The sequence below is a fragment of the Anopheles coluzzii genome, chromosome 3 (assembly GCF_943734685.1).
Source record: "Anopheles coluzzii chromosome 3, AcolN3, whole genome shotgun sequence".
In the NCBI taxonomy this organism is placed as follows: Eukaryota; Metazoa; Arthropoda; class Insecta; order Diptera; family Culicidae; genus Anopheles; species Anopheles coluzzii.
In genome coordinates this window covers 74,724,052-74,746,889 of record NC_064671.1, presented here as the reverse complement: position 1 = coordinate 74,746,889, position 22,838 = coordinate 74,724,052, and the positions used below count along the sequence as shown (strand labels likewise).

The following is a 22,838-nucleotide window of genomic DNA, read 5'->3' as shown; positions in this document are numbered from 1 at the left end:
AATGGAACTTGAAATGATACTGGTTTAAACACTTTGCGACTTGTACGCCCATTCACCCCCAATCCTAATCCTTATTATTGAATTAAATTTCCAATCTGCTTTGCCTCCTTTGCGAAACTTTGCGAAAACACACACCAAAGGAAGAAATCATACAAATGCCCTTTCGGTGGTGTGTGTAATCAGATGAGAAGCTCGTGAACGAACGAAAAGTTTGACGTAGTACGCGCAGACGAGGTTAGCTTTGGCTCTCTTTGTAACAATTCTTTCAACAACAATTATATTTCTAATCCTTGCTGTTTGTGCGTGAAAGAATAAGAAAAGCATAATTCCCCATCTACTTTAAAATTCATTCACGCGAACGTGCCAGCATTGCTGAGACTTGGAAGTATTGATTATGTTTGATTTAATGATGTTTGGTGTTATAAAACGTTATGCAACCATTAGTAACGAGATGAGTATCAGGAGCAACGCGTTTGTATTTTACATTTCTTAATTTTAATGAACAAATGCTCTCAATACTGAGAGGCCTAGTTTACATAACCTCAGCCTTAGAAGGAAATGTTTTCATAGTAACGTGTGCAAAAAATGAGCCACATAGCACAAACCTAGTCAACAGACAGATCGGCCCTAGCCCCATATACATGGGTGAAAACTCTCGTTATAATATTTTTCTAAGGAACGTTGCGCGACACCTGCTAAAGCACCACACGGGTACGTACGGTACGGCGCGTGGTGAAGTAATTAAAATCATAATTAAAAGCCTGCCATGCTGCTGAGCCACGCCACGCGAATGGAAACATTTATGAATGAAATTCTGAGGAAAATGATCTGGAGTTTTTTTTTTTCTTTGAGCTTCAAATGGAAAACAGGAAACACAAGGAAACGAAGTCAGATTTAATTCCAAATCAAGCACAATTATGTATTCCAAGAATCTTTACAAAATTCTTAAAACTTGTTAAAACTTAAGGTTTATCAATAGACGCTGTGGTTCGCAAAGTTTCAAAATTAAATTTCATACGCAAGCACCAATGTAACTTAACGTTTCTCTCAAAAACACTCAAAATGCAAAGCGCGTTAAGGCTTAAGCTTTGCTGGTTTCACGTTTAGCATTTTGAACGCCCGTTCGCCAATGAGCAGTTAGTAACATTATTAAGCAAAAGTTGCCTTTACCTCAACCCAATAAAACATTCCCCAAGCCAAAGCTGTGCGAAAGAATCGTGATAGAAAAGGAGAAAAAAAGTTAAACTTTGCTTTTGGCCTTAAAAATCCATCCACAGAAAACACTGCTGCAATGGCAACTCCCCGGCGTCGATATAGCGGTCGCACCGTTAGCGCCTGGAGGCGCTGTGCTCTTATTTTGAATTTTAATTGAGTTTTGTACGTTTGCTCTACTAATAATAATCCACATGGAGTTGCTTGTACAGCACATTGCGAGGCGTCGACAGGGTAAATAGTAGATAATGCTCTCGACAGTGCGGGAAACAGTTTCAAAAACAGGCATCATTTGTACTATGAAATGAAGTATGGCTTGGAGCCGAAGCGAGATTTGTACTGGGAGAGTTTTTTTCCCCAACTCTCGAACGAACTCACCAAGGTAAACTCAAGCATAAAAGCATGCATAATATTACTCACGGGCGGGGGGTGATGGAAAAGGCTCACTGTTGATGTGCACTGAGCAAAGTTTTCCGTTCAATTGTTGCTGGCACGTTCGGCTCATCTACGTGCGGCCGTTCGCCGCATAACTTTGGGCGATAAGTGGAACAATTATGATCCGTCAAAACAATGTCTAGTTGATGGCAGCGAGGCAGCGAATCGCTGGAACTGCTAGTATATGCGCTTGATTGATGATGGTGCTCAACGGGGGGAGTCTTTTTTTTTCGCCAGTGTCTTCTCCACACTGAAGCTTTATTGTCGTAGATTGATCCTACCGATTGCTTTTTGAATGTTTTATCAGCCATGATAATGCGGCGCTTAATCAATCATTGATATTAATGTATTTGTTGTACATTATTCATAGTAAACATCTTTTTCATGTTTTATTATTGTTTACTTTTGTAGAGACTTTGTGCGGATTGGCTTCATTCATGTCTCAGCGCAGTCTCCATTTAATGATGTAAGAGGTCACACATCATGAAACGAATTCCCTACCAAGCAGGATTGAAATAATGCTTTTTTGGCGGTGCACTATTATTTTCTTACTGTCAACCTTCAAGTAGAGCGAAAACTTTTGCAGGAATTGAAGGGTTCAGAACAAGATTTCACCTATAGTAATTTAAGCCTGATGCTTTTACTGGTTTTGCCTATTTCTTACCGTGAAAGATAACAAAATTCTGTGGTTCATCCAAAACGTCCCAAATATATAAGTTTGACTATAGTTGGCTGACTTTGGGCCCCTTCACGATTCTAGTCAGTTTTTTGTATGGAGTTTGACAGTTGGAGGCTGAAAATTAGATTCAAAGCTAGAACTAGATTCGAGTACCTGCTCGAAATAATGGCAAAATACGGTGTTGTTTACATTTATCCCAAGGTGATTGAATCCAGAATCAAAGTGTATGTAGTCCAGGTGGTCTCATAGCATATTTTTTATAACAAAATTTGAATTTAACTTTTCGACAAGATGGGAGAAAACCTTTGCAGGATGGTGAAAACACTCTTAAAATCTTCATTCAGAAAGAGAAGCGATAAAAATCAGCCTTCTAAATTCATAAACCTTGGGAAAAGTCCACCTGCATATTATACCCACTTAGATAGCTGCTCGAAAACTGCTATACAATGAAAACAGCTGACAGACTGAAATTTCAGCCTAAGAACTTAAAACGGAAAGGGCCCCTTTGTTTATGCAATGATTTAGTGAAACAAAAGTGAAAATTTGTTTATGATGATTTGAACATTTTCTAATAATTTATTTTCATTTTTTATCAATCCTGTTTTTATTTGTCAGCTGTTGTGTTTTTCTCAACATATATTCCCTGCGACATATCAATTTCGAACATGAATGGAAAAGAAACAAAGGAAAGGATGAGGATATAGATCTGAAATTATATTTCACATTCTTGAAGTGGGTTCTTTCAGTTTAATGTAACGAAAAAAATGCAAATTTATATCGAAAAGTCGAGCCAAACATCACTACTCCACATGGATCTAATCAGACAATTGAATGTGTAATAATTTATCGCGCAATTTACTTTTTACGGCAAACCTCAAATTAAACTAACCTTGTTTACCTGCTGCTTCCGGATACAAATCTCGAAAATCCCAGCTTCGCAGAAATTTGTGCGTCTTTCAATTTGTAAGTAAAATAAAACACGTTTTTACACATTTTTACGGATCAACAACTCACTCGTACGGCAATCCGGTACACGTGAATGCCAAAGGTCTATCAAAGAATTCCTGATTGTACAGCTTACGGGGAAAATGATAATGGTTTCCGAAGAAAGATAACGTTAGGCTCAGCAAGGGCAATGCTTGACATGTTCAATTGTGCGTTTCATTCCCGGAAAATGTCGACACGAACAATCGTTTTCTTTGGCTAGAAAAAAACAATGTTTTTTTTCTTCTAAAGATAAGCTCGAATTTGTTACTTTATATTTGTAAAAAAGCAGAATAATGCATTACAAAAACGGCTTTTTTCCTATTAGATTAAAAAACTTTTCTGATCACTTTGAGTATATTTTTAAACACCTACAAGCTCACAGCCATAACCACTCACTCACTGATTGCTGTGTTAATTAACCTCTCAGCCAATCAGCAACTGTACGCTTGATTTCGAGTTTAAATTGTCCGTTTAATGGGGGCTGTGGTCGTTCAGCTGCAGCAATAACCGTTCAAGGGCCAGCGGCAAACCAATCGATTACGCTGACCGTTATAAAGCCATAAAAAACGCTCTCCTCATTTACCACCCAAGAACGATGGTGCTGCACGCCACAAATCAAGCCGAACCGTCCATCCAACCCGTCTAGGGTTAGTGCTAAGCTTTTGAGATCATTATTGCTCCCCCAACACACCCCAGGCCCTCGGTCGTATAAAAATAAGCTTCTGCACGCTCATTAACGCACGCGGGTAAACAACGAAATCGGTCGACAATGACAGCTAAGCTGCCGGCAGCAAGTAAAGTCGCAATCAAAGCAACCAAACGATCAGTGCAGTTCCCGCCGACTCATCGCTGCACAAAACGGTACCCCCTTTGTGGTGGCCCGTGTCTACTGGATTGGAAAATTGTGTCGACGGTAAAGATGATTAAGATTCCCTTTTTGCAAGCCGATCCTTTATGCGAGCCGAGCAAGCGGAAGTTTATTACACCGCGTAATAAGGTATTGTGCAGGGCGGGAAGCTTCTGTACGCTTTTATGTTCTTCGCCCATAGCTTGACACACACACACACGTACATACATTCGCGCTCCATAGTATTCTTTCTCCAACAAGCGGAACGAAAGACGTGCCCGCCGCCACCCCCGTAAAGGAACGTTAAAGTCAGACGTGTGCGCCCTTGCATGTATCCTCCCACTTTGGGAAGCGATGGGCAGAAATCAGCTTTCGTGACACAAACATACACACACACGTACGCGTTGTGTCGTCTGTGGTGGATTGAAGGTACAAGGAGAGTTTCCCACGCCTAAGAAGCCATCGGGAAGCTGTTTTTTTTTCTTCCTTTTTTTGGGCTGTGTGTTGTCGCCCTGAAGCACCCCAAATCAGATGATAATAGATTTCCCAGTGCTGTGTGTGTGTGTGTGTGTGTCGGCATAGGTTCATTTTCCATTGCTCGGGTGTGGGACGACGCGAAGGGTGCAAGGTAAGCCTTTGCTTCTTGGGCCATTTTTTCCGCCATCGGGAAATATTTTCCTATTTCAAACCCGTTCACGTCCACAAATGCGAATAAAAAGAAGCAAAAAAGAACAACCTGCTGTGTGGTACCGTTCAATGGAAATAAGAAAAACGCTCCACATGTGTGTGCGTGTGGGAAAAAAACACATTCGTTAGTATGTTCGTTACCATTTGCCCGGCCTGTCTATTGCCGCGTCTACTCAATCTTGCTCAGCGATTGGCGTGTTGTGTGGCGTGTACACGGTGGATACCGTCAGGGTTCGACTTCGATCTCCCCCCCCCCCCTTTCTTTGCAATGCCCATCCAATCCGTCTCGGGTTTGTTTCGAACCTCGGAACTGTGGCTATGATACGGTCGGGTGAAACTGATCCTAATGGGATGTAGTTGTGTAGCATCCATTATTATTGGCCAACATTTTATTCCTTCCCTTCCTTTCGTGTGCTAGCCGTGATTGGAATTGAATGGTGGAATTTAGTGAACCAAAAGGAGCAAAAAAAAGAAAAAAAAAAAAAGAAACAAACAAGCAGCAGCAACACAACCGTGAAAGTAGCCCTATCCAAACATCGTGTTGCGTTTTGCGACGAAAGCTGAGATTAAACACACAAACACATAACTTAAAAAGAGGGGTTTTATGCGAGGTTGTACTGCCCGGAAGATGGCAACCTGTGTGGATCAATATTTGATGATGAACTGTTTTAACACGGATTAGCCTGGAATAATCGATTTGAGCAGGGATTAGCTTCTCTGTGACGATGTGTGGTGCATATGAAGAGAAATTATTTCGTCTGGTCTGTATGTTTTTATCACAAAACATTCTGAACCTAGTTTAATCTTAGCAATGCAATCATGGGTAGGCAAAGTATGCGCACAGCATGCCTTCAAATGGTTTCCTATAATCTTTCAACAAGGCTTTGACCTGGAAGCACAATAAAGCAAATCTTTGTCAAGTCACAGATAGAAACATCGGCTTGCTTTTCCCTTTTTATTTGGTTGACCTGTTCCCAGAAAAAGTGCTTCTGCGTGCCTGGTTGGTGTACACTCGATTGCCTCTTCAAACATCAAAACGATGAGGGCTTTAGGAGCTAACGAAGCTAACCAGATGGACCAGAACTCAATAAGAGAGTGGCGATTTTTTGCTGCTGCTCACTTGCTTCTGAGAATGGTCTTATCACATCTGTCCAGGGATCCAGTAGGAAAAGGCAGTTGGGCACATGCTTTTTTGACACTGGAAAAGACTGCACTGCATGAAGAGTTCGTTTGAGAAACGATCACAAAATAAAAAAAGAAGAGAAACAAAACAGAAACAAAAGAAAAACTAGGGTTTCCTGTACAACTTAAACTAGACACTGGTGTATCTATAAAGGCAGATAGACTCCATGGGAAAGTGATACAAAATGGTAGACTTCTGACAAAACCTTGTGTGCTTTCGTTCATAAGCCGTGGCTATATTTCCCAACAGTTCTTTTAATTGCGATTTTTGAGTTGGTTTATGATGGGACGGGGTCTTAATTTTCCGTCATTCCCCCAAATCATTTGTGGTGTAATGTGCTGTTGTAGCACAAAACAAAAAACACAAAAACAAGTACTGTGTTTTGGCCCAAAGCGAAATAGCATCAAGGAGAAGAATGGTGAGAGAAGATTAAGACCGCAACTAGAGAGCAAGGGCTGCCAGCTTTAATGCTGCCTTTACAACAACATCAAATTAAGACACATGGCCGAAACATGAAGCGATTCTGGGATTAAATGTAATAAAAGGGACAAAAGCTGAAAAATAGTAACGATTACACACAAATAATGCTGAAGAAATGAATAAAAGATTGTTAGGTCTCGGCGTTAGGAACGTTCTTTTCTGCAGCTTTTTTACATCTTTAAGTTAAATTTTGTATCCAATCGGATATGACTTGCAGTCAGTGCTGCAAAATGTCATGAGTATCACGAGATTTTCACAAACGAAAACAATGAACATATCTGTGGTAGCTTGATGCTCATTGCTGATAGTCAATAATAATAGTGCGTCATGACCTGCTGAAAACGACATGTGAATTTTTGAGTCCCCGCGATATTCTGACTGACAAGCTTAGCTTAATGCCGGCACAAGCATAATCATGATTTTTTTCTGGCTGTGAACAGTGCTGCCAAATGCCACTGTTTCAGTCATCAACACTCATGACTGAAACGAAGCTCACATCAGATCACGTACACAACTGAGATGATCAGTGACGATACTCAAACAGTTGGAGAATCAATCACATGCTTGGTGACATTTAGTTTAGCACCCAACTTTTGATCACTCACTTGGTCACGACATTATTGTCGACGATAATCGCGACATTCTTGGAATATACTTGGCGCGTGGGCTCTAGCAACAAAATGAGCATGCTTTCTCCCTCTATCTGATTTGATTATCAGTCGGCTCAAAAAGATCGAGAAAACATGCTCATTTTGTTTCTTGGAACCACTCGCACGCACCGCATATCTCCAGTGACCATCGCGATGATCACCGACTGAAAATGTCGCGACCAAGTGACTACTGACCAAGAGTTGGTTGCTCACAATGACACCAAGCATGTGATGGTCGCACCAACTGTTTGAGGCTCGCCTATGATCATCATAGTATCATCACGATGACATGATTTTGTTTCTGTCGGAATTTGTCATGGCTATGTCAGTGACATTTTGCAAAACTGATCACAGCAAAAAAAAAGTCATGACAAAATGACTGACCAAGCGTTGATTGCTAATATGTTACCAAGCATGTATTGGACACATCAACCTTTCTGAGTATCACCATAACTACAATTTTTCACCTGGAAAACCATTGCCGATAGCTTGATTCAGATAAATCATGAGTACCATAAACTTCCAATAACATACGATGACTGGCCATGTTTGGAGCTTGCAAAAACAATGTTATATTAACTGTAGCGAAATTACAAGTAGTGTAAACGAAAGTATAAAGATGATACTTCAAAATTTTGCCATGTTGCCTGACATCAAAAACGCTACTAACGTATTATTGATAATCCTAATATTTGGATACTTCAGAACTATTACTTCCTCGTGACGACGGAAATGGAAGATTATATCTTCAATAGTTGGAACTTATTTTTATATTTGAAAATAAAACCTACGTATTGCAAAATGGATCTGAATTTAAGCACACAACTCTCTTAAACTCCGCTTAGATGTACCGACACCTTTCACATTTACCTTACATCACTCAATACAGGAAAAATGTCACGTACGCGTAAAGGAGGTAAAAATGTATGCATAAAAAAACACTCGTCAACTCCCACCTTCGATGCTTCGATATTGCCAACACGTCAAAATGTGGAATGCGTCAACTCGGTTTGCCCGAGCGGAAAACGATGGATGCAGACTCATCGGTAGGAATGACTGGTCCATCACGTTTTGCGGCCACACGCTGTCCATAGATGAAGCATATTTTGCATCCATTTCGCATTCCATAATCTCCACCTATACCACACCACACATCCGCTTTACATCCCATGAATGCCGCAAGCGCAACCCAATGGCCATTACCTATAATCGCTGGGATGCTTATTCCGCTCTTTTTTGCGATCCTAACCGGGTCCCATCAAACAACCCACCCTTTTCAATGGCCAGGACTACTTTCGTACTTCCTATCATTTGTCAGTTATTCTCACCAGAGTGTGTTTTTTTGTTGTGGTTGTAGCTCTACATTATACTTGCTGTTTCGTGTGAACGATGAAGATTGGTTTCTCGGTGCCCTGAATAATAGATTACCCATTCATTCGAGTTCAAATAAAACACACCGGATGCGTTCGATCGTGTGCCGTTCGCACGGGGGGAGGGGGGGGGGGTGGAGCAGTTAGCACCCGAGAATTCCTCCATTTTGTGGTAGCTACTGCAGTGGGGAGAGGGTTCTCAGTTTATGTTTGTGTTAAACCATCGAAAATCTTGCCCAAAGTGCTAACGCCCCCAGGCCTTGGGAGGGACATTACGATGAACGGGAGCACGTTTCGCGTGACAGAGCCCGGATATTCATAATTTATGATTCAAACCGCTTGCCGAGTTTACCCTCTGCTGTCGTTAGTTCTGTGTTCTGCTGTGTTCGTTGGTATGGTGAGGGTTTTTCAGTGGAGTCTTCCGGATGGCGTGACGATGAAGCTCTCGCTCTACTTTTTTATCTGAAGAATCTTTCGCTTTCTCCTTCTGTAGTTCTGCTCTTCTGCATGTTGAGCAATTTATACCGACCTATCATTAGAAACACGATGAAAACGGATTTTGTTAATAAAATGTGTGTGTCTGTGTGTGTCTTTGTGGCTTTCTTCGATTAATTTCCGCAGGCAACCCTCGGAACAAAACCGCACTGAAGCCGGGCCATTCGCTGATGGACTGGATCCGGCTGGGCAACTCGGGCACCGATCTGACCGGCACCGGGGGCCGCATCGTACCCGTCAGCCATGCGGAGCTTGCCAAGCACGATCGGGCGGAAGACGCCTGGATGGCAATACGGGGGAAGGTGTACAACGTGACGCGATACATGAACTTTCATCCCGGAGGTAAGTCGTTGTTTTTTTTTGTTTTCTTCTTTAATTTGCTACAGTTAATTAGATACCAGAGCGGTGAGTGATGATGCTGGATGACGATGTTTTAGATGGGTTTGAATGATGGAAACCCTATTAATAAACTGTCCTTTCAGAGGAGGGTTAAGGATTGGCTTTGGCATAATTATTTAAAAGCAAAGGCCCCCTCGTTTGATTACAAGGATAAAGTTTTTAACGGGTATTTATATTTAATAAAAATATCTGTCTGCTTGATAGTGGATGTAAGGGATGATCTCAGATCTTAATATCAAAGCAGTTTTCAGGAAAATATGATGGGACACGAATGTCTTTATAAGAATCGATTACGTAGCATTACAACGGTATAAACTATTGTCGCAAAAAAGTCTGCGAATGTCGTAAAAATATTATGCGATTGTCGCATAAAAAAAAACACCTGTCGCAAAAGTATGTTTCGATTGTCGCAAAATATCGCAATTGTAATATTTTTTGCGACGGTCGCAGATATTTTTACAGCAAGTGCAAAATATTTTAACGACATTGCAAAAAATTGGAAGAACCTCCATCTATCGTAATAAATTCGAAACTAATCGAAAGAGTTAGACAGGCTAAATACCTGGGAGTTATCTTAGACGACAGGTTTAAGTTCCACGCTCACATTGACTGGGTCATCGCTGAAGTGGCAAAGAAGTGTGGAGTGAAAAGTAGATTGGCGAAGGATCTCGATTTTTTGGGAAAGTTCATCTCTACAAATCATTGATCTCGCCGCACTGGGACTTCTGCTCATTCATTTTGTTTCTTGGCAACAAAGGTCAAATTAAAAGGCTTCAAATGTTACAAAATCGTATTATGAGGTTAATTCTTTAGTGCGGTTGACGTACGCTGTCTGCGGTTATGCTAGATATTCTTCAATGGATGTCAGTAGAGCAGTGGATTGTGTACCAGACCATGACTTTTATATTGAAAATGTTAAAGGGCCTGTTGCCTGGGTATCTGGGGGAGAGCATAGTTCGGGCGTCCGATATACATTGGCACCATACACGAAGGGCAAATGAGCCAAGGGTACCTAACTTGCATTCCCTAAGTGGCAGAAACTCTTTGTTTTACAAAGGGATTCAACGGTACAACAGTTTACCCTGTGAAATTAAGAATGCGAGAAGCTTGTCGGATTTCAAACGTAAGTGCGTCATATATGTCAAACAAACTATATGATGTGAAATATGTGTAGATGTCCCATTAAATGTTTAACTGCAGTTGTCATCTTGATCTTCGTGATGATGATAAGATTTTTCTTTATATATCATAATGAAAATTAAAAATATATATATATGAAAGAGTCAACATAGGTTTGAGACACGCGCGCGTACAAGTCGATATTCGGGATCTATTTGGGGGAATTTACGGTTTGCAATCCAGGTCACATCAGGATTCACTTATTGATGATTGTAAGTGGCCAATTCCAGATACATTAGGTTCACCTGCTTTGGAAGGTAGTGCCCTAGAGCCAACGATTGGCACTAGTGGAACTGGCCATATGCATGTTGCAGTTGTGTTCTGATAAGTAGTGCGCTGGATCATTAGTTGGATTCTCAAGCCTATGTTGGGGAAAGAGGTGGGACTTATCATCATCATTCGCAGATTGTTTTGCGACTATGGCAAATTGTTTATGCGACAATGGTAGATTTTTTTGTTTTGCAACAATCGCAGATATGTTTAGAACAATTGCAAAATATTTGAGTTATTTTGTTATTTTGTGACAAACGCAACTTATTTTTTGCGATTTTCTCAGATGTTTTTGCGACTGTCGCACGGTTTTTTTTAAAAAAAAAAAGCAAAAATATAGATGAGGATGGGGTCACAATTTGAGTGACACTAGGGGTAATGGGATCAGAAATTCGCAATTTAGCATTACGTAATTGATGAATGACATCTAATTGTTTTAGGAAAAAATAAACGATGCGAACTAAACATCCTAATATTCGGGTAAACTAGAATTAGAATTTGGGGCTCTTCAATCTTTAAACACTATTTATACTGTCTTCATGAGTGCAAGAATATCTTTTTGAAAGCTCGACCCAATGTCGCTTGATCCGGATTTACTAATTATTTCATTTCCCTTCCAGGAGCCGATGAGCTGATGCGTGGTGCCGGCAAGGATGCAACAAGACTGTTCGAGGAGGTGCACGCCTGGGTGAACTATGAATCCCTGCTGGCGAAGTGCTACATCGGTCCACTGCGCAACACGGTTACCATCAATCTGGCGGACAGCAGCACCAACCCGAACAGTAAGCTACCACCGCCACCGCCCTCGTTTGCCCAAGCGTCCAAGCTGAGCGTCACTGCCACACCAACGTCGCCACCAACGCCCACCAAGGATACGACTGATACGGCGTCCACCACGCCCCCACCGCCATCGATCGTCAGCTCGGCCAGTGACGATTCGCTGAAGCTGTCCATACCGATCGTGCCACGGTTTGACTGGATCCAGAAGACTGCCGAACTGACGCTCATCTTCTACACCCGCTCGCTTGCCAACCCGGGCGTGATGGTGGAGTGCGTCGACCATCTCGAGGTGACGGTAAACATACTGCTCGAGTCGAGCGTCCAGCACCGGTACCGGTTCCATCTCGCCAACAACGTCCGGTGGCCGTGTACCGTCCGTACGTCGCTCGAATCGGGCAAAATCGAGCTAATGTTTAACAAGCTCTGCCCCGCCCTGTGGACCAGCTACGGGCAGATGACGTACGAGCGGCGGGAAAACTGTGAGCTACAGCTGCACGAGTACGACGTGGCAACGCGCGTTGAAATTACGCACGATTCCTGTGCGCTGCTGTTGCGGCCGAAAAACAACAGCCTGCTGCAGGTGACACCCGTCGGGCATCACGTGTCGGTGTCGGCTTCGATCGACGGCGAGTACGTGTCCCGGAGCTACACACCCGTGCCGGCCAGCTGCGTCAGTACGGACTGTCCGGGCACTTTCATACCGCTGCTGGTGAAATCGTACCAGGACGGGTGCCTGTCGAAGCATCTGACCCGCCCGGTACCGCTCGGCACGTCGCTGCAGGTGTCCCAGCCGAGCGGGAACTTTGCGCTGAGCAAGCTGCGGCATCACAATCGCTTTGCACTGCTGGCCGCCGGCAGTGGACTGACGCCGATGCTGGCCTTACTGCACTATCTGCTCGAACGGAACAGCAATCGTATGTGAGTATGTGGGGCGTCTCGAGATTATGTTTGGTTTATCTAGGCTGGATGCCTCATTGGCCATGAGCTTTCTAATCTCGAAAGTCGTGAACCTAACACAACCTAACAGAATCATGGACCTCTAAACAAGCTTAAATCTCTAAAGATTCATAAATATCTTAAGCGTTATCGTTTGCAGCATTGATTACACTTCTTGATGTGATCTTCGGACGTGTGGGCAAATCAACAAGCATTGATCTGCCTTAATGCCTTAATCATAGTTTCAATAAAGTACACAAAAAAACGTACAGCGGAAACAAACTGTGGTACTAATTAGAACAAATTCGATTTCAACCGTTTATGTGCACATTGCAGCGGCAAAGCAGGACAAATCTTAAGATACTGATTCATTACAGGGTTTTCCATGGCTTCTCATAGTTATGTGGCACTTCTTTGACTCTTATTATGGGAAGTGAACTTCATATTGTGGGAATTGGACTCTATGGCACCCGTTTCGAACGGTCTCTTTAGAAATTCCAGTTAGATTTGTTCAACAAGGGTGCGCTAGAGTCCAATTCCCATTACAATAGGTTTATTTCGCATAAGAAAGAGTCAATAAAATGTCCCACAGCTATGAGAACTCCTACAGAACCCTGTAAACTATTCATCTTGAAAGATACAAACATCTTTGAAAACTTTGAAACAAAAACGAATATTAATGAATAATTGGAGAGACGCACACTCAAAAATTCACTTTCAACAATAATTCACGTTCATGAACCTGAAGTTAACTGGTTTCGTCACCAACAAGTGCCTAAAATGTCCGCTAAACGCTAGCGCGGAGGTTCAGGCAAAGGGTAGCAACGGTTGCAGTTAGCCTAAGTAATTAGTTTGAAGCTCTTTCCCAAAAGTTCACCAGTTTTGCACAAAACATAATTTGATTAATAACGGACCGCAACGACTCCAACGGAGAGTGGGGATTGAGATTTATATCAACCAATTTACATTCGCCTTTTTCGAGAACCAATCTACCAAGCCACAACAAACAAAGCCAAACTAAACTCTTCGCTTCGCTTGCTCTGCTGCGGGTACACCAGCAACCAGACAAATAGCGTACCGAAAACCCTTTTTTGCGCGGTAACTGCTCGGCTGTGATTGGGATTGGAGTGGAGTGGAATTTTCCGTTGACTCTAACCACGCTCCGCTCGGTTGCAAACTAATTGGAAAATAAGCTCGGTTGGTTTGCCAGCGCTCCAAAACTGCGGTCCAGCGGTTAAGGATGACAGTGACGACGACGACGACTACGACGACGGGTCGAGAATGCGATATGCTCACGCGCATCATTAAAATGAGCCCACAAACGCCAACCCGAAAACCGTGTATAACCGCAAATGGATTGTGATTTTGAAATTTACTTTCCACAGCGTAATTGGAAATTGGGTATATGAACGAATTTAATTTTGCACATTGAGCATTGCATTGAAATTAACACCCAGGGGTAGTAGTAGAGGTTTAATACTGAAAAGTCTGGCGTGCGTAATCCTTCACCCCCCGAAAGCGCAGCCCGTGTGTTGAAGCGTGTTGAACACATAAAAATTCCATAATTCAATTGCCTTACGTTAGAATCTCCCTCAATCCATTGTACGTGGAAAAATATTGCTGCCCATTTTCCCGGAAGGCAAAGCGAAGGGGGGAATGATGGTATGTGGGATGCGAAATGCGTCCAATAAATGGTTCCATTTTCAACCCCATTTACATAGGCTGTAACAACACAGCCGTGTACTGAACACACATATATTCAACAACAAAAAGAAAAACAAAAAATCTAGAACCCAACTGAAAAGCAAACGAGAGAAAAAAAGAGTATAGCCCAATTGTTACGCTTAACGTATAGTTTCCACCTGTAACCATTGACGTAACTCAATTTTTGTTTCATTTTTGTTTTCCTCTTTCGATCACCATTCACAGTGAGCACATCTGTCTGCTGTACTTCAACAAAACCGAGGCGGATATCTGGTGCCGAGAGATGCTGGAAAATTTATGCAAAAAGGACAAAAGGTAATTTATTATCCTGACAATCCGAAGAGCACCAGCACGGTGTTCGGGCGGTTTCCGTTTTAGCTGTGTGAGCTTGTATGTGTGTATGTATGTTTGACCGTATGTGCGTCGTACTCAGTGTGCTTGATCGTTCGAGTGGTTCACTACCAGTACAGTAACAGTTCCCGGACGCATGCAGGCAAAAACAAAAACCCAAACCCACTTAAAGCGAATCCAAGAGGAGACACAAATATATGAACTCGCCGCCAAATTCATGGACACAAGCGTCATTTGCTGTCTATAGATGGGGTGGTTTCTTATCACAACGCACTTCAAACCCTTTCCGGATGTGGACGACAATCCACGCCATGGTTTTGGCGAGCACCGGTAACACCACGTTGCACGTGAACGTGAACGTTTCGAGCTGAATTATTCATGATCGTTACCACCATTTCGCTTTTGCAAGGGAGAGAAAGAACACACAAAAAACAGTACAGCGAAGGTTTCTACGATCGAACGTGGAACCTATTCCAATCATTGCTCAACTGAACGCATAACGAAGGCAAAACACTCTCAATGATGCAATGGGTAAATATTGGTGGCAGTTTTCGTTGTGTGTGTGTTTTTTTTTCTGTTACGATATGGTTTGGAATATACCATAAACATTTTGCCGTGAGAGTTCTAATTGACTTGCAAAAGGGATTTGATTTGCCTTACCTAATAACGCATAACGCCTTACACCTAATAGGCATAATCAAAGTTGCTACAATTCGGAACACTTTTGGAAGTGTTTGGAATAATTGACATTCTTGCTTTTTCTGTAAATCTGAACCACGGGTTTGGTTTACCGTTTTTGCAATGAAACTAAACGAGCATGAATAATTTTACATTTGATGGAGAGTTGGATAAGAAATAATACGCAACAAAAAAACAGGACCAGGCTCTCAATCAACAATGTTAAAGAAACTTGGTTTAGAGAGAATATTAAAGCTCATTAAAGCGAGATTTATATATGTTACTTATTCATCCATTAATTATGGATGTTCTTCGACATTATGTTTGAAAAATTGAAGCATATTTCAGCTTCTAATCAAGCACTATTGACATTGAATAAGTATAATAATGGTTATCGTCAAAAGCATACCATTGTATGCGTTTCCCTCCAACCAGCATTCTCAGATTGGTTTTAGTCAAATTAATGGTTTTACCAGGACTCAGAATTCCGATTCTACCTAACTAAACCAGAAGCAGCAATAGTAATCTAACTGATAACCATGTAGGACATGAAATTGATCCATAATCCATACCATTCCTGGAACTGCATCCCAGTTCATAATGCTACTGGAAATGATACCAAATTTCAGTTATTGATACCGAACCCATATCGGTTCAGATACTGATCTGGTCCTTTATTGCCCTGGAGTTATTCCAAAGTTATTAGTAGTTCTGTAACTGATCTGATATCTAATGATCTCATATCGATTTTGAACCTGATCTTGAAACAATAGCGGTCTTGGAACTGATACTAGACGCGCGTTGGTCCTGTAACTGAATCCAAATCAATGAAATAGGTAATCTATACCTTTTTGGAAACAGAGTTTTAGAATTCATGCTGCTCCTGGAAATGATATCCTACCCTTATCAGTTCAGGTACTAATCCGGTCCTATATGGCCTATAATAGCTCGGTAACTTTTCCTGATCTCTTAACGATCTTGAACTTGATCTTTAACCTATATCAATCTTGGAACTCCTGGAAATGCATTGGTCCTGTCATTGATTCCAAATCTATATAATATCTATCTATATATCCTATCCTGTCCTATACTGATTCTAAAACAATACTAGTTTTGCAACTCATACCGATCCTGGAACTAATCCTGCATTGTTCTAGATCTTATAAAGAACCCATAACGATCCTGGAACCGATTTCAAATCTACATCGTTTCAAGAACTGACTCTAAACCCAATACTATTCCTTTACCCAACTTATTTATATAAACTTATCCATTGAAACAAGTAACCCATAACATTTTATTCCCTTTATTCAATCTACAAATATCCTTCCCATAACCATCCAGTTTGTATTTACACTCCGAATTCACTCAGAACGTACCCATAATAACATCAAACAACTTTCCTCACAAACTCTCCCCCTGCGGGCTCTTGGGCACACATATCCGCACATACGTGCAATACGGCCGACATTACTGCGTGGAAAGCAACGAGCACTCCCGAGAGCTTTTGCAGCGTTCGTGTTTTGACAGCCGATTTCATAACATGCCAATTCCCGGCGGGAGGGTTACTACTGCTCTTGCCCTAAAGTGCGGATAAATGTACATAAGTTACGAACGAAACTTACCTCCGATAACAACATTATCGTTCCGGGGGGCAATTGGAAAAAAAAACTTTGCTGTGTGTCGTGTGCTTCCATAAACTTTGATAATCTTTCCGCACTCGGTAGTGAGGCATTTAGGAAAGATAATTGCCGAGAGAGTAGCGATCAATGTATGAACGATCCGTTGCTTTTGATAAATCCCTTGCCCAATGATAGACAATGTGCCAATGTCAATTGAACACCGACAGTAATACTTCATGTTCTTGCTGAGTAAATATTTATCAAAAAACTGATATAAAGTGTCTAAAAGAGGGTAAATAAAAAAGCTAAAATATTGCTACCAACTTTGCACGATTATTTATTGCTAGCTCACTCTGTCAGAGATATCAACTAAGCTGCCACCGAGCCAGATGAGTCTCTCGTAACTTGTGCTTTGTATCTTTCCCGTGCTTTCAGTTTTCGCGTGGAACATCTATTCGGCTGACCAAAAAGCATTTGTGATATTGAAATAAAATTGACATTTATTGTATCTGGTAATTTGATTAAATTACTTAACGTATTATCTCCCAAAACAGGTGCTAAAGAATATTTTGAACAACACATGCAATATATGTAAACAAATGGAGCAATAATTATTTTGATTAAACTTAATAAAAAATTATATTGAATAAATTTAAACAAATCGTTTAAAAACAAATTGGATTAAAATGTAATACGTTTCCCCAACATCTGATTTGATCGCAGAAAAAACAGAATATAATTTCATTTCCATGCCATTGCCATGAAATGATCATATTGGAAATTACCTGTTTTCTTTTTACAACCAAAATATATTACACCCATCCTGTGAAATCTAATTGAATTGCACCTAAATAATATTCAGTATTAATCGTATTTTCGACGCTACAATAGCATAATTGAATATCGTAAACAATTATCTTAAACTGAGAAAATTCCAACAGACCCGCTCAAACTAAACAAAATCTTGGTCGAAATTTGGTGGAAATACCAATAATTAACCCATTGGAGCCCTTCACGATTCTAGTCAGTTTTTTTGTATGGAGTTTGACAGTTGGAGGCTGAAATCATGTAAACACTGCATACAAAACCACACACACAAAACTAGCCTGCAATTTTCAGTCTAGATTATTCTAGCCTCAAAGCTAGAATTAGATTCGAGTACTTGCTCGAAAAATAGCAAAACAAGGTGATGTTTACATTTATCCCAAGGTGCATTAAAGAGATCTGGTGATGGAATCCAGAATCAAAGTGTATGTAGTCCAGATGGTCTCAAAGCATGTTTTTTACAACCAAATTTGAATATCACTTTTTGACAGGATGGGTGAAATTTTTTGCTCAAATAAGCCTTCTGGAAGCTTGACAAATACATAAAAAAAACTCTTAAAATATTCATTCAAAAACAGAAGCGATAAAAATCAGCCTTCTAGATTCCTACACCTTGGGATAAGCCTACCTGTATATTATACCCACTCAGATAGCTGCTCGAAAACTGCTATACAATGCAAACAGCTGACAGGCTGAAATTTCAGCCTACGAACTTAAAACGGAAAGGACCCCAATATTTATAGTACTAAATACGCTCAAACATAAACTCAACTCATAAACAAGTGTAAACAAATTATCATAGTAGATGGAAACAATGTAGAGCAAATGAAATGTTGGTCATTTCAATAACATCCTGAAAGAATGAAGAAAGAACTGTCTAAATGGTTTTTACTCTCCCAAATTAAAACCATAAAACAATAATGCAGTCGATGAAGTTATAATGGTTGAAAATTAACTAAAATTAACTAAAGCCATTAAGAGGAAGAAGACTTTCATAAAAACAATGTGAAATTTTGCGTATTTTTGCAGCAGAATTGATGCTAAAATTCTGTAGCTTGACAGCCAAGAGAAAATGATCAGTTTAAAAGAGAATTTTGATAATTATACTTTCATGTAAAAGTCATTTGTGACTACTCATTCATTATTCCACCTGCATACATGCTGCATATGTACAGTTTTGTGAGAACGATCCATCGATTTTTGTACAGTTTCTGCTCCATAGCAGCATAGACGCAGAGCATCCCAACAGGAAATGCGTCCCTCCTTCCCCCGTGCACTACTCCGCGACTCCGTGAGATGCTGAACTTGCTGGCTCGCATTAATTAGTTGCTTGCTTTATGGGAACGAAATTGTTTATGAAACTTCCACCACCACGAAACGGGTTTTCCGCTCTTGCCTGCCCACCCAACTTACCCCGTCCACTGCACTACGTTCCTGTAGCGCACTGATGACGCTGCACTACCGTACAGTAATACCGCTTGCTGCATCATCATCGAGTGACTAGCATTTACGGCAAGCGAGGAAGAGCGAGATCCCTCGTTTCTTGCACTCTGTGCGCGGTGCCCAACGATCGATCAGATGATGAAGCAACGTTGGTTGGTGGTGGCACGGTCGGTCCCCGGCCGAAGTCGAAGACTGGGTAACAAACTCCATTACAGAGCGAAGCGGAGCTTGTGGGTAGCCGAGGACAATTACGACGCTCTTCAGCGTTGCAAGGCAAGTACGTTTAATCTAACTTGAGCGTTCTTCCTTCGGAGCCGGCAACTCCCGTGGAAAGCCACCGCTCTCGGGTGGCTCGGTGTGTGGTGGCGTATCGAATTGAGTGAAATCTGGACCGGACATGGGTCGTCTGGGGTAGGGCCGGATGAAAGTTTCTATTTTAAGTCAGTGCTAGAAATTAAATTAACATATCATCTGCAGCCTCTGTGTCCCCGTGTCTTGCTATCTGTCAGCCTGTTGGGAAATGGTTCCAGCAACGAGTTAAAACATGCGGCTACTGCTGTCTGGTGTGGTGGTGGTCGAGGTAGAGCTTCGTTGGGAGCTGTATAAAATTTGCTTCCTTTTTTCCGGTTTGGAAGGGAATTTGCATCTGAATAGTGTTGTCGAGAAGGAAAAAGCTGTTTTAGTTTTTGGGCCGCTTTTAAAACATTAAATTTACATGATATTCAGCAAATTTATTTTATTGCAGTTGAATTTAATGGAGAATATATGAGGAGCTCTTTTTTTAAATTAGTTTTTTTATTATGCTATTAAGCTACGACGAGATATGCGAATTGTATGGTGATTCCACTGTTGTGCAGCGTATCAGCGTTGCCAGGTTCCGGTATCGATGTTAAACGCATACGCATCCACAAGAACAGAAGGCACAAGACCCTATTACAGCTTATGTAGTTGTTCAATGGAAATGATTCAACAGTATGGTCAAGACTAAATATCCCCGTTTTCAAACTTAATTTCCTCAAATGGTATCCGTTGTTAGGTAGTGTGTTAGAACATTGTCAGGAAGATTGTGATCTAGGTGTTACACGCGACTATAGTTTGAATTTCCGTTTACATATTAACAACACTCTTGGCAAGGCTTATAAGATTATAGGATTTATCTTTAAACAATTCCGTGAATGCAGGTGATGTCTAATGTCTTTAGTCGTTACTTACTTGTCTTGTGCGCTCATGCGTGGAGTGTACTGCTCGGTATTACGATTCCCGAACTATTCCTACTAAGATAAATCATAAACAAGATAGAGGCAACGAAAAAACGAAAGCTTAAGAGCCTTTACTTTAAAATGCGATCAATTTAGAGGACTGCCAAATTATCGCTCGCGTTGCCTTCTACTTGGCCTACAGACTAGGCTTTGGGACTGACCGATGACTTGGGAACATAGTTCTAAGGATAAATCAATGTGTATTTGTTGCTAAAAAACACAAAAAACGAATTCGTTTCGTTCCTAGTTCATTAGAAAGGATCAACATCTGCACGCCTTCGATACTTCTTCGCTATCGCAACTGACATATTGATGAGATCAGGCGCTGGATACAGCGAACCGTTCCTAGCTATGACAAGGCAGTTACCTACCTCAACCCTAAGATAGATAATTTATATCGTGTTCTTGTTTGTCTTTAACAAACTAAACATACAGGGTTTCGAATCGTATAAGAATCATATAAGTATTAGTTTAATCGGTTAGGGGAATGTTGCAAATCGGTAGGGGAATGTTGCATGCAAGCTGTGGAAGTTTGTAATCATATAGGAGAGTGTTGCAATCAACTAGGGGAATTTTACAAGCATCTTGTTAAGCTGTCATCAGACGGTGTATGCCGGTGTAAAAAGCATCGAATTGATACCGATGATGTTTTCTAAAAAACATCATTTGGAGTTGTTTTCGTGTGGCATACAACTGTACACATGATAAGCTAAATAAATCCTGCTGTGGAGCCATAATTAAACATGATGAGGTAGTTAAATCAACGAAAATGTGTTGAGGTATTTACAGCGGCACCCACAGTCTGATGACAGCTCCACAGTACGCTTGCAAAATTCCCCTAATCGATTGCAACACTCCCCTAAGTGATTGCAAACATCCACAGCTTGCATGCAATATTCCACTACTGATTTGCAACATTCCCCTAAGTGATTGAACTATTCCCTTATATCAGGGGTCTCCAAACTACGGCCCGCGGGCCGCATGCGGCCCTCAAGCGCCTTTAATGCGGCCCGCGAGGGGTGAGTTAAGGTTAAATTAAATAGCTATCTTTTCTAACAGATTATTTTTTTTACTTCTGAAAGATTAAATTATCAAGATTCCATTAAAGAAAGCTGTAGAAATTTGATATATTTCAATAGTATTTTCTTATTAAAACGAGATTTGAACTTCCACTCATTCTAAAAGTAGCGTCAAAATGGCCCATAACAAGGTTGATTATGAAGCAATGCGGCCCGCGAACTAAAAAGTTTGGAGACCCCTGCCTTATATGATTCGAAACCTTGTAATGGAAATGGTCATTGCCTGATTTCAAAGTAGTTATTATGAGTTAGAAGCCCAGAGAGCGACGAAAATTTTAGAAATGAATTTATAAGAGAATTGCTGTCTAGATGAAAATCCTGCCCGAAAACATCAGAAAAAAAAACACTTGAAATATCTGCGCAAATTATTTTTAAAAAAATCTACTGTTCCAGCGGCATCTGCTAAACCGTACTAAGAAGCACTGAAATGGGAAATTTCTTCCCCACACACCTCCATATCAGTCAAAAGGTTATTGCTGTCTGCAGGTTTGAATCTAAGCAAAAAACATTTTTCACACTAAAAACGCTCTTCAAATAGGAACGTTTAGCAGCGTTGAATGGAAAACAAAAACCTTTCCCCTTCTTCCCCTACAAATTCTTTTTCTCCCTGTCAACCGAATCCAATCTGATATAACTTAATAAAATCGTTTTCACACCACCGTTCCTCTCTATCTTCTCCAGATTCACCCTGAAGCATTACTTATCGGAAGTGGAACTACCGGAACCAACCGCACCTGCTGCTGCTGCTGCTGCTGCTGCTGCTGCTACTGACAGTGAGGGAAACCGTTCAACCCTTGTCCACGGGCGAGTGACGCCGGACATCATCCGTCAGCTGACGACAAAGGATTCACCGCTGTACGCCAGCTACTGCTGTCTGTGCGGTCCGAAACCGTTCAACGAACTGTGCCAGCAGTACTTCCAGCAGATGCCCGACCACAATCCAAAGCATCTGCACTGCTTTCAGGGTTAGATGATGATGGAAAGAAGGGGGAGAAAAGGCGTGTTATGACGACATTGTGATAGAACCATTGCTACACTGCACACACACAAAATACACTTGCTATTTACATCACAAGCAACAGCAAACAAGACACAAGCAAAAATCCTTCCAAAAAAGGAGAAAGCAAAACACAAATAGCAGAGACGTTTTAGTACACTTCACGATCAGATAGAGGTTTGAGCACAAAGTGCACCCCCCTGTCAAAAAAGCCGTTGTTAAACTAGAACAGAAATTGTGTAGCAAAATGTAAATGCACCCGAGTCACGCGAGCACTACCGTGTAGAGATG

At 41.3% G+C, this 22,838-nt stretch overlaps 1 protein-coding gene across 3 annotated transcripts in view; it reads left to right on the top strand.

Moving 5' to 3' along the window:
* The window catches only part of LOC120959887 (cytochrome b5 reductase 4), a 65,407-nt gene extending 42,801 nt beyond the window's left edge, over nt 1-22,606 (top strand). For all 3 annotated transcript variants that reach the window (XM_040383616.2, XM_040383615.2, XM_049610304.1), the window contains exons 3-6: nt 9,152-9,367; nt 11,494-12,571; nt 14,519-14,608; nt 22,232-22,606. In XM_040383616.2, coding sequence (XP_040239550.2) covers nt 9,152-9,367; nt 11,494-12,571; nt 14,519-14,608; nt 22,232-22,520 — 1,673 coding nt within the window. In that variant the 3' untranslated portion in view covers nt 22,521-22,606. The remainder of the gene's footprint in view (nt 1-9,151; nt 9,368-11,493; nt 12,572-14,518; nt 14,609-22,231) is intronic.
* Nucleotides 22,607-22,838: the final 232 nt, after the last annotated feature.